The sequence below is a fragment of the Rhineura floridana genome, chromosome 10, assembly GCF_030035675.1.
Source record: "Rhineura floridana isolate rRhiFlo1 chromosome 10, rRhiFlo1.hap2, whole genome shotgun sequence".
Classification (NCBI taxonomy): domain Eukaryota; kingdom Metazoa; phylum Chordata; class Lepidosauria; order Squamata; family Rhineuridae; genus Rhineura; species Rhineura floridana.
In genome coordinates this window covers 52,384,172-52,396,839 of record NC_084489.1, presented here as the reverse complement: position 1 = coordinate 52,396,839, position 12,668 = coordinate 52,384,172, and the positions used below count along the sequence as shown (strand labels likewise).

The 12,668-nt window shown below is 43.7% G+C and overlaps 1 protein-coding gene across 3 annotated transcripts in view; it reads right to left on the bottom strand.

Moving 5' to 3' along the window:
* Positions 1-12,668, bottom strand: part of LOC133365215 (serum paraoxonase/arylesterase 2-like) — a 60,561-nt gene that overhangs the window by 43,435 nt on the left and 4,458 nt on the right. For 2 of the 3 annotated variants that reach the window (XR_009758128.1, XM_061586774.1), the window contains exons 2-3: positions 7,854-7,924; positions 3,711-3,766 (exon numbers count right to left, since the gene is read on the bottom strand). Coding sequence is in view for 2 of the 3 variants with exons in the window: in XM_061586774.1 (XP_061442758.1) it covers positions 3,711-3,766; positions 7,854-7,924 (127 nt within the window). In the remaining variant the exon portion in view is untranslated. Of the gene's footprint in view, positions 1-3,710; positions 3,767-7,853; positions 7,925-8,693; positions 8,722-12,668 lie in introns of those variants that run through there. The other variant, XM_061586775.1, reaches the window with a different exon arrangement.

Sequence of the window (12,668 nt, the reverse complement as noted above, 5' to 3'; positions counted from 1 at the left end):
TTCATGGTGATAAACAAAACAGTCAGAAAGAATCAAGAGTTCAAAGGAGAGAGAGAGAGAGAGAGAGAGAGAGAGAGAGAGAGAAAGAAAACAGACCCCCTTTGGACTTTTTTCTGTCAGAGTTCTCATAATCAGTTGAAATTCATTCAAAATTAGCCAAGTTCAACACAGGACCTGTAATCCTGTTACTGACCTTGACCCATAGTCTGAGCTTTATCTTCTGCAGTTTAAAAGTTCAAAAAATGCCTGGCTGATTTTTAATTAATTTAAGAAATTTTGAATTGAACTGAATGATAATGTTGGGCATGCTCAGTAAGAACCAACTCTCAGTGTTCTAAAAGCCAGACTCACAACTGCTTGGCTTGCCTAATCAGGAGGCCACACCCACACCAGACTTTGATTTCATGTGAGATAGTCATGGCTTCCCTCAGAGAATTCTGGGAAATGTAGTTTGTGAAGGGGGCTGAGAGGCAACTCCTATTCTCCTGACAGAGGTCAGAGTAGTTTAACAATCAGCCACTCTGATTGAAGCTCTGTGAGGGGAACAAGGCATCTCCTAGCAACTCTCAGCACCTTTCACTAACTGCACTTCCCAGAATTCTTTGGTAGACGCCATAACTGTCTAAAGTGAAATAAAGCTCTGGTTTGGATGTGGCCAGTGACAGCTTTGGTTTAAATTCGGGTGGGAGGTTACATGTGCCAGCTGTAGAATAAAAAGGTGGGGGAAACCCTAAAACACGATACTATTCACAATGTTTTCCCTTTGGAAAGGAAAGGGGCTTCCCCTCTGCCCAGTGCCCACCCACCCAATCTCCTCCCCTCCCCCTCCTCTCCCTGCCCCACCCCCAGGTCAGTGTTGAACTACAACCTGGGAGACGAGGGTTCAAATCCCTACATAGACATGAAGCTCACTGGGTGACCTTGGGTCAGTCACTGCCTCTCAGCCCCAGAGGAAGGCAATGGTAAAACCACCATTGAATATCATTTACCATGAAAACCTTATTCATAGGGTCACCATAGGTCGGGATCGACTTGAAGGCAGTCCATTTCCATTTTCAAACATGATTGCACAGAAATAAATCCCACTGAACTCAAAAAGTATGCAACTGATCAAATCCACCCTCCCTTCTCCTCCCTCCTATCCCCTCCCCCTCCTTGTCCCCTCCCCTTCACCTCCACCTCCCCATGGTCAGTTTACCTATCTTAAGCATGATTGCACAGGAGTAATTTGCATAAGTATGCAAATGATCAATTTGGGTTTCCCCTCCTTCCCCTCTCCTCTCCCTTCCTCCTCCCCTTCCCTTTCCTTCTCCCTCCTTCTCTGCCCACTCCAGCTATCCCTCCCTCCCCCCAGACAGTTTTACCTATCCTAAGCATGATTGCACAGGAGTAAATCCCACTGAACTCAATAAACATGCAAATGATCAAAACTGTCCTCCTCCCCTCCCTCTTGCTCCCATCCCCTTCTTCCCTCTCCCCTCCCTCCCCCTCTTCCCCTCACCAACCCCTGTGGTCAGTTTCACCTATCCTAAGCATGATTGCAGGGAAGTAAATCCCACTGAACTCAATAAGCATGTAAATGATCAATCCGTTCTCGGCAAGCTTCCACAGGATCCCATTTCTTGCCTCCCAGATTAAAAAGCAGAAAAATTCAGTAATAGGCAAAAAACCTTGTGGTTTAAGAATGTACCTACAGCCCACAGATATTTCTATCAAACTTTAAAAAACAGGGAAATTGGGCAACTATAGTGAATGCACCAGGGGAGCAGGAGACCTGACCTCCTCTCTGAGATATTGTACTGCCCTACAAATTTGTCAAAAAGCAAACACAATTTAGGTTGGTCTTTCACAGTCCAATCCACTTCCTGTGGAGCTTGGAAGAATTTGGTAACACGTGCCTCTGAGCATATGGTGAGTGGTGGCAACACCTGCAATCAGCCCAAATAATAGAAAGAAGTCGAGTGCTCTGCTTATCTTGTTTTACAGGGAGGAAGCAACATTATTAAGACAGTTGATATAGTTCAGATGGTCACTTTAAATATGTCTGATTTCCTTTGTAATTTTAGTGACATTTCCTATAGGAAATCATTTTATTTTGCTTCTATTTCTGTGAATATGTGAAGTACAGCAACACTTTGCAAAATTTACACTTAAAAAAGTCCAAAAATAATTGTGGAATAATGGCACTGACTATTCTGCAGAATAGTCTCCAGTGGACCTCAGGAGTGTCTCAGTTTGCACAAGATAAAACAGTGGGAGGAGAAATATATTCTAGCAAAATTCTTGGTGTGCTTTATGTTTTTAATTGACCATGCCCACCTTGCTTAATTGAAGCCATTTAAACATAGCAGGCTGAAAACATGTATCTTGGGCAGGCTAAGTTTGTTTTTTCCAACAGCTAGAGTCATTGCTTCATTAGCAACATAATGTAATCAGTCTGATTTTACATCAAACTGCAGTTTCAGATTCAGGTGTTAATGCACCCAAAATAGAAATAGAGCATAACCTCCGATTTGAAACACAAAAGGCTGTCTTCACCATCATATGACATTGACCAATAACAAGGCTTTGACATTATTAAAAATAAATTTGACACAGATGTCTAGGATGAATAATGAGGGAAATATTTTTTTCTAGATTAGATTCTCTGTAGAAACATTAGTAACACAGGAAAGTAAGAACACCAACAAACATACAAAAATATAGTTCTCCATCTTTAGAGATGCTCAGAGGCACATGTTACCAAATTCTTCCAAGCTACACAGGAAATGGATTGGACTGTGAAAGACCAAACCATATTATGTTTGCTTTTTGACAAATTTGTAGGGCAGTACAATATCTCAGAGAGGAGGTCAGGTCTCCTGCTCCCCTGGTGCATTCACTATAGCTGCCCAATTTCCCTGCTTTTTAAAGTTTAATAGAAATATCTGTGGGCTATAGGTAAGTTCTTAAACCGCAAGGTTTTTTTGCCTATTACTGAATCTATTTAATGGTGTGAATGTGTGTGTATTTCTGATTAAAATAAAATTGAAAAACTAGAAGTTAATTTTCTATTTCTATTGTTTTCTGTTAACCCCACACAAGTAAAAGGTGAAATACTGAGACCTCCAAAGTGATAATAATTAGAGAGGGTGGGCCTACCCTCTAAAACAGGGATAGCTAAGCTGGGGGGCCCAGCTGGTGCATAACCAGAACTGCCATTGTCCCTGACCATTGGCTGTGCTGGTTGGGGCTGATGGGAGCTGGAATCCAGTGACATCCAGAGGACCACAGGCTTAGCCACCTCTGCTTTGAAATAACTATGTATCCCAGGTTTGTTGAGGCCCACCCTAAATTCCACCCCTGGATGGATTGCTCCATCCCTTAGTTCCTTCCTCTGTGGTCTGTTCTGAAACCACATAGGCTGACTAGTCCATTTGGTAGAAGGCTGTTTTTTTTTCTTGTCTACTACATGGCTATTTGCCTTTTAGCAGGCTGGTATGTATTTTGCAAAAGGCTAATAAGTTCTGTTCTGGACACCATAGCTGATTTAATTAGTAAACTAATCCTCAAAACCAAACTTGCACCCTTTAATCACTACATTTTGTCTTGTCAAATTTCAGAAGGGGTTAAAGGTACTCTGTTAATAGCAAGGAAAAAAATAGATCTAGCCTGAGCTCAAACACAACATTCTGCATGTCAGAGAAGAAAATATGGCTGTGATAACTTACAGAACTAATGAAAGCTAGACCATTAGGAAGTATGTCAATATCTTCTGAGCCCGCCTCTGGAAAGAGAAAGAGAAATCTCAGGAACATCCATGCGAGACGCTAGTACAGTAGAGTACAAGGGCGTTTCTTTTAAAACTGTAGAACACTGGAAACTGCATTATACTGAGTCAGGCCACTGGTCTATCTGGCTCTGTATTGTCTACACTGACTGGCAGCAGCTCTTCAGGGTTTCAGAGAAGAGTCTTTCCCAGCCCTACCAGAAGATGCCAGGAAGTCAACCTGGGACTTTCTGCATGCAAAGCAGGTGCTCTGCCACAGAGATACAGAAAGCCCATGTAACAATTCCATAACTTTCTGGTAAACAAAGCGCTTTATAAACCTTAGCTCAGTAGTCTTCATCCTTACCAGATCCAGAACCTATCCTGCCATGTAAGCAATATAACAATAAGAATCCTTAGCCTCAAACTGAAACATTGGACTGATTTTTAATTCTTGTTTTTTACTATATATGCCCATCTTTTTCCTTCGCTCTCTGCTCCTCCATTTTTTCCATCTTCCAAAGATCTCCATCTTTCACTACACTCAAAAAAAGTAAAAGAGAACAAAAAGAAAATGGTAGTGGAGCTACCAGGACAGTGCAGTTGTGGGTCACACCCTCTAGCTGTGGATATTTACAGCTGAACCCTTTGCACCTTCATTGGCAAGTCCTAAAAGTTCAACTGAATTTGCAACCTTAATCCAGGGGAATATGATGTTATTTCTGACCACCAACTGCATAAAAACTCTCACACACAGCACAGTTCTAGCCACTGTGGTGTTTTTACCACCAGTGGTTGCTCTGACAGAAGATATAGGCATTATAGAAAAAAACTCATATATAATCAAACACAGAGGAGCAAGAAACCAACAGGAAAAACATATGCCCTATTATTTATAGAACCTGTGAGGGACAGAAAGACCCGGCTCTTTCTATGAGGATAATTAGAACTTGTTCAACTGATACAGCCCTTTGGTGGTGATACCACCTAAAAATTTCATGCAGGGGCTACATCAGGGGTTTGGAACCTATTTCAGCTCAAGCATTGTATTCCTTCTTGGACAATCTTTTGGGGTCCACATGTCGGTGATGGGTGCAGCCAGAGGCAAAAGAGGGTGGAGCAATGGACTCTCACATTTGTATACTTGACTGCATTCCAAGCATATGGGAAAAAAATAAGAGCTTGCTAAACCCCACGCTACAGGTCTCCATCTAGACAGGGAAGAGGCATTACCAAAGTTCAACAATATATTCCAATCATTCAAAAAGATCTCAACCTTGCACCCCAATTACTATTTTGTCTTGTCTCCAAGATGCAAGTTTTAAAATGGGGAACCATTTTGATGCTCTTACAAACAAGCAACGTCCCCCCACCCCACCCCTGAGCCTTACACACACGTATAAAATTAAACTTATGGTGTTGTGGTGCTGTCCTCCCATGTGACCGTATCAACTGAAATGTAACTCAGAACCTCATGCTGGGAGAGAGAGAAATTCAAAGGCAACAAGCTGCCCAACAATGCATGCTTTTTTATCTGTGACTGGAAGCTGCAAAAGGCTCTGTTGCTATGGAGATCTTCACCCTTCCACAAAAAAAAAAAATGCAATGAGAGGAATGACTGAGAGGCTAGCTAAGAAAAGAGGGGGTTGGTCAAGTCTCTTATGAAGCACTGGTTTCACTCCGCCTGCTGGGATGCTCGCTCTGCGCTGGTATTGGAAGCACACAACTTTCATGGCTCTACCGTGCACAAATACCATTCCCTCTCGCTTGATTTATGCTCTAGAACAGCCTTTCCCAACCGGTGTACCTCCAGATGTTGTTGGACCACAATTCCCATCTTTCCTGACCATTGGGAATGCTGGCTGAGGCTGATGGGAGTTGTGGTCCAACAACATCTGGAGGCACACTGGTTGGGAAAGGCTGCTGTAGAAAGAAAACAGGCCAGTGTGCCCAAAATGCCACCCTTCAGCAGTGCCAACTCAGCACCTTCAATGGGCTCCCCTAGCCTATGAGAGGCAGGACATGCACATTGAGAATCCCCTTAGGCTGCATCTAATCGTCAGGATTCTGTGCAAAGCAGACACAACAACACTAATTAGGCAGTGAGCCCCCTGTTTGTCAAGCTTCAAACACCCAGGAACTGAACCTGCCCTCCAAAATAAGGGGAATGGGAAGTCTGGTAGCTTTTAACAGAAAAGGCACAATAAATTACTTTGCTTTTGCCAGGGGGGAAAACGGGCACCTAAATATCAATTCATGCTATACAAACCACAGTGCTTAAAATAGTTCAGTGTTCTGTTATTGACAGGAATGATTTGTTATGTAAAACCTTTGACTTGAAAGTGACTCATGCCAGATGTAGCTCACCCTAGTGACAGAACACTCAGGGCAGCTCCATACCTGTAATGGCTTGAATGTCAAAACCAAAACTGGGAAGATCTATATTCAGATCTGTTCAGCTGTGTATACTCACTGGGTGACACTGGACACTCTCGCAACAGAGTTGTTGCGAGGCTAAAAAGGGGGTGGGGGTGGAAGATTGTATGCCACCCTCATCTCCTTGGAGGAAAGCTAAAAATGTAACAAAAATGAATACAGTGTGGCAAGCACAACTGCTGTGTGCAGATTAGTGTTTCCCTAGCAAATGTGGAAAATGAGGGAACATGTATCCAGGTGCATGTGTGTAGAAACCTTGAAAGGTCCAGGATCCCCAGGCACAGGGTATATCAATGGCAATACCAATGCACACACTAACAATGTGCTTGCTCCAAAGAGTTTGCAGCTGCCCTCAGCCACAAAAGAGAAACTTACTGTTGAACCCTTACTTTAAGTTAAGCTTGCAACAGTTGCACCAACATTCAGACCAGCTCTACAAGAACTACAGTTGAGAGAAGCCTTCCCCAGGACCTGGTGCCCTCTGGGTGTTTTGAACTACAACTCTCTTCAGCCCAAGCCAGCATGGCCAATGGTCAGGGGCAAAAGGAGCTGTAGTTCAGAACATCTGGAGAGTGCAGGGTTGAGGAATGCTAGTTTAGAAAGAAAAGAACTAGTGCTCCATCCCAATATATATATATATATATTTAAAAATCTTCCCCAGCTCCAGCATGCACCCACTTTCACAGAATGCAACATCACATTTACATTTATTACATAATAACATCAATGAAACCTGAGCTGGGATTTTGCCCACTCAACATTTCTCAAGTGAATTGTGCATCAGCTAATTTTCTGAAAGTCTCCAGGATCTGCCCTTGACTGAAGCATGTTACCAGGAGATCTGAGGGTGTGTCCCACACAGCATAGGTTTAAGTTGGTATTCTGATGGCTTTAAGAAAGGACATTTACAGAGTATGCCAATTCCCCTGGATTTCAAGTATGCATCTAAGTAAAGAAAAGAAGGAAAAAGCAAAGGAAGCTGCCTTATACCAAGTCAGGCCATTGGCTCAGTACTGCCTAGTAGGGAGAGGGGCTGACCTGTAGCCCTCCAGGAGTCCCATCAGCCCCAGCCGGCATGGCCAATGGTCTGGGATGATTCTTCAGGGTCTCCAGAAGTGGTGCTTTGCATCACCTCCTACCTTAAGTGGAGATCAAACTTGGGGCCTTAGGCATGCACAGCATATGCCCAACTAACTGAGCTAAGGTCCCTCCTCAGTTACTCATTTCACATAACCAGCCCATAGAGTCAATATCTGCTCTTTTCTGCACAATTCCATAAAAATGCTATTTGTTATAACAATATTAATTAAGCAGCACTAAAAACAAAACACTGTACAAAGACTGGGAAGATGGTTGTGCTAGAAGGTTTCGCTTGCCTTTAAGTCTCTTTATAGTGGTGGGGGAGTGTTCGTACATACACACACCCTAATATATATATTGTGGTAGAGCAACTGCTTTGCATGCAGAAGGTCCCAGGCACAACGACCCTGCCTGAAACCCTGAAGAGTCACTTCCAATCAGTGTAGACAACACCGAGCAAAACGGACCAATGATCTGACTTCTTGCATTCCTCACTGGACATAGAAGGACTTATTTCAGCACACACAGAACAGGTGCAGACAATAAATTCACAGGACACCAGTTCCAACAAAGCATACAACAGACCTACCAATTCCTTTAATAAGGTGGCAATTTGGAAGGCGCTTTGGTTTCAGTTCTCGCGAGGCACACATTCTATGTCTGGAAAAGAAAAAGTCAATATACACATTATCTTAAAATGTTAAATATAAGAACATAAGAAGAGCCTGCTGGATCAAGCCAGTGGCCTACCTAGTCCAACATCCTGTTCTCACAATGGCCAACCAGATGCCCTGGGAAGCCCACAAGCAGGACCTGAGCGCAAGAGCACTCTCCCCTCCTGCAGTTTCCAGCAACTATTAGGCAGCAGTACCCCGCCTCCACCTATGGAGGCAGAACATATAAATAAATATGTTTATTCCTCCCATAGCAATTTGGCAAATGGAAAATATGTAAAAACGTAAGAAGAGGCACATGGGATCAAACTAAAGGTCCACCTTGGCCAGCATCCTCCTGCTTCCTACAGTGACCAACCAGATGTCTCCAGGAAGACCATTCACAGGGCATGAAGGCAAGAGCCCTCTCCTGCTTTTGCTTCCCAGAACTGGTACCTTGGCCCAAAGATGCCAAGTATTGGCATACAACACCTTTACAACTGTGTCCCTCTCCAAGGGGCTTTGGCACATGCATTTCTTCCTAAGGCCTTTCCAGTGGATTCATTGCCAAATTCTACCCTATCCCATCTGAAAGACTCGCATCTTCTTTGTCCAAAACTGGACGTTCCCTACTTCCAGTTGACTCCCCACCCCTACCCAGTTTAAATATAATATAAACTGTATGCTTAATCAAAATATCCCTAAACTCTTACAGAGCAATCCTAGACAGGTTTACTCAAAAGTAAATCCCATGGAGTTCAGTGGAGTTTACTCACAGCTAAATGGATAGAGGATTAAAGCCTGAAATACTAGGGCGTCATCTGCATGCCTCATTCGCTATTTCATGTCTAAAGTGTTTCAACAAAAACCAGTCATCATCGTCTGGCAGCTAATCATGTACAATCAAGTCAGCTGTCTGAGGGAAGAACTGTGCAGCAGAAGCTGCCCTGTCCCCTTGGCCCGAATTGCCATTGACACTGGCTGGACATTTAACAGCTTCTGCTTGAGCTTGCTTTCCCCTCTTTCCTCCCATTCCTTTCTTCCTCATGTGTGATGTCTTTTTATACTGTGAACCTAAGGGCAGGGACCACCTTCGATCTTTTTTGTAAACCACCCCAAGAGAGGGTATCAGTGCTGTAGATAAGTAAATACAACGGACACCCAGCATTTCCTAAACAAAGATCTAATCCGCCCCTCTGTTATTTCATGACTGTATGAACTGCTGCAGTAGTAGCTGGTCCCCATTGGGACTGGTGAGGCAGAAAACAGTGAGCCCGTAGTCACTGGAGCCAGAGCCAATGACAGGCAGAGCCAACTAATTCTACTTTTGTTCCCATCCTCCTCCCCGCTGAGTTCTACAAGGGGTGATACTGAGGCCACATCCACACCAGACATTTATTCCACTTTAAGCAGTCATTGCTTCTCCCAAAGAATGCTGGGAAGTGTAATTTGTGAGGAGCTGTTGAGAGTTCTTAGGACACTGATATTCCCCTCTCAGAGCTACAATCTCCAGAATTCTTTGGGAAGAGTGGCAGACTACTCTGGACATTGGAGATCTGTCAGAGGAATAGGAGTCTCCTAACAACTCTCAGCACCCTTCACAAACTACACTTCCCAGGATTCTTTGAGGGAAGCCATGACTGTGTAAAGTAGAATAAATGTCTGGTGTGGATGTGGCCTGAGACTGAGGAGGAGGAAGCTGATAGGCAGTGCCAATTCCTGGCTTGGTGGTAAGAAAGAAGGCAGACAAGTGGGGACTGGCTGAGGACAGACTGAGGTTGGTGGGGCAGTGCCCCATATGTCCAGCCACCACTGAGCTGCTGGCATTTTAAGGAGACCCAGATGCAATTCTGGCATCTAGAACAGAAAGCATTTCTGAAGCAAATGACTCAACAAGCGGAACAGTTTAGAACGCAATGGTTTTAGGACATGATAGTACCACACCCCAATCTGTCGTTATCTTTCCTGAACATTTGTAGCATGGTAAGCAGAAGAGTGCAAGATCTGGTGCGAAGCTCCCAGCAGCAAAGAAAACTCCCTAGCTCCTGTGGTGCCACCCTGTCCCAGCCCCCTCCATTAGACTAGCAACACCATCAGTGTTGACTTCACAGTGCTTCAAGGAATACACTGTGTGCCATGCAAAGTACGCTTTGGAAGCTTTGAAAAAGGTGGTGAGATCATCAGTTGCAAGTCACTTCTTATACCTCATGCTAAGAACCACTGGAGAATCAGCCACGTGCCCCCTTAGCTTTCATACAATGTTGTTCCATCAACAGAGCGTATTAAGGAACTTTTAAAAAAGGCTTTATAGCACTATGTCATTTGGTGGCAGTTATGTAGGGCAGAAAATGTTCCAGAAAATTTTCCACATAAAATTATCGGTTTTATAAATTCATTAACAACAATGAATGGATGTCCACTGCAAACAAATATCAGGCAATCATGACAGTTTCAAAGTTTTTAGCTTTGCTTGCTAAATACAAGTAAAACAAACACGCTAAATTAAACCATTCTCTGGGGCATCAGCAAATTTTCTAATGCAAACTGAACATTTTCCAATGCAAGTTATGCAAATTCAAAAATTTCCAGGAAATCCCACATCACTGCTTGGCAGCAGTGATAACATCTTATTGCAGCACAAGTTTTTGCTCATGTGGTGATTAGGAATCACATCCAAAATTGGACAGCTCATGCAGTACTGACTGTCTCACAGGAAATACCCTGGGAAATGGAAGGCCACAGTTAACTGGCACTTTGACACCAATGCACAAGAGAAACCATTGACATTGGGGGGCTGTGTCGGCTGAATTTTGGCACAGGGAAAACTGCAGCCACTGGTCTTAACACTTTTGAGAGGTAGCAATCAACTAAAGATAATTCAGAAATTAGCAAAAAAAATTTAAAAATGTCTGTAATCAAATGCACATTTACTTCAGCGCCAGGGAAAATGGCATTTATATCCCACACTTTCTCCCAGGAATCCAGGTTTGCATACAATATCCCCCACACAACAACCCTATGAGGTTGGTTAGGCTCAGAGGTAGTGGCTAATCCAAGGTCACCTGGTGAGTTTTGTAGCCAAAGCAAAGATGAAAAAGGTCCCCCAAGCCTAACTCTAACACTCTGGCTCTAATCGACATAGATGATGTCGTTTTGTTATTAGCCTGCTGCCAGTGGATGTTTTGGGGGTTGGTTGTTCTGTTTTTTGTGATATTAAGCATTTATATTTATATTTATAATGTGCTGCAAGTCACTTGGAGACCTTTGCATAATAGGCTAGCAAGTCTAACAAACAACAACACTGTACACTAGACTGACATGCATAGAATCAGACTTGGAACAGACTACACTGAAAGACTTGGGAAATGTTTACCTTGGGCAGCCCAAAGTTTAAAGGAAAGCTTCTCAAATATTTAAAGAGATTGCTAAAGCACAGATGGAACAATTGTTTTATCAGTGCACCAAAAGGACAGGCAAGAAGCAACGGGCTGAAGTTACAGCAGTGAAAACTCAGGGTACCACCCACTGGAAAGATCTCCTGCCCCAATTGAATGAATGGAAGTTACACAAGAGTGCTATCAACCTTGTGCTACCATCCACCCCAATGGAGCCTGCACAGGATAGCTTCCCAGCAAACTGTCCACATAAGGTGCATTGCTGGAAACACTTCCTCATTCAGTTTGGCCAAGGAATGTGGAATTTCTTCCCTAGAGATTTCAGTAAGGAATTGGCTATACAGATGTCAATATATGGTTCCCATCAGGGATAGGTGACCTTGTTTTGGCCTGAGGGCCACATTCACCCTTGGCCAATCCTCAAGGGCCAAATGTCATCTGTGGGTGTGGCCAGTCTCCCACACAACACATGCAGGCAGCCCCCACTCCATGCAGACTAGCTGAGGAGGGTTATCATCCCCCTCTCCACTCCTCAACCAATCTGATGACCAGGGAGGGGTCGATTTTCAGCCCCCTCAGGGCACTGGGCTCCTCTCACCCCAGCACTGTCTCTACTTTTACTTTGGTCACATCCACACCATACATTTAAAGCAATCTTATACCACTTTAAACAGTCATGGCTTCCCCCAAAGAACCCTGGGAACTGTAGTTTGTTAAGGGTTTTGAGAGTTGTTAGGAGACAGTTAGCTACAGTTCCCAAGATTATTTGGGAGAAGCCACGGCTGTTAATGTGGCATAAGAGTGCTTTAAACTTTTCGTTTTGCCACACTGGTGCCAAAATCAGTGGGACCTGCAGGGAGGGAAGAGAGAAAAATTTGCTTGAGGTGCCAAATCAGCCAACGCACCCCACTCCTGCTGTTGCAAGACTAGATGGCCCATGAACATCTGTGATCATGTTTACACAATCCAAGCATGGGGTGTCACAAAGCAAAGAGCTACTTAAGAATGCCACTGCTGGCAACGCATCTGCAAAGCCATTACTTTCAGATGAATCCCAAAAGCAAACCAAGCTGCACAGTCCATGGAAAGACCAAAGCACCCTCCCCTAAAAACCCTCTAAGGGTCAGGAGTCCATTTTGCCAGAGAGAAGATTCCTTCATTATCTTTTGTTCAGTAAATTGGTCACCTGAAGATGAGCAAAAGATTGCCCACCTAGGTTTCCAAAGCAAAACCTGAACAATGCATGTCTGTACACTGAGTAGCATTCATTACCCTCTCTAGCTCAAGCAGGAATCTCTGATGATGTCCCAATAAATATTTCAGAAAAAACACTCCCAGAGATTCCTTCACTACTAT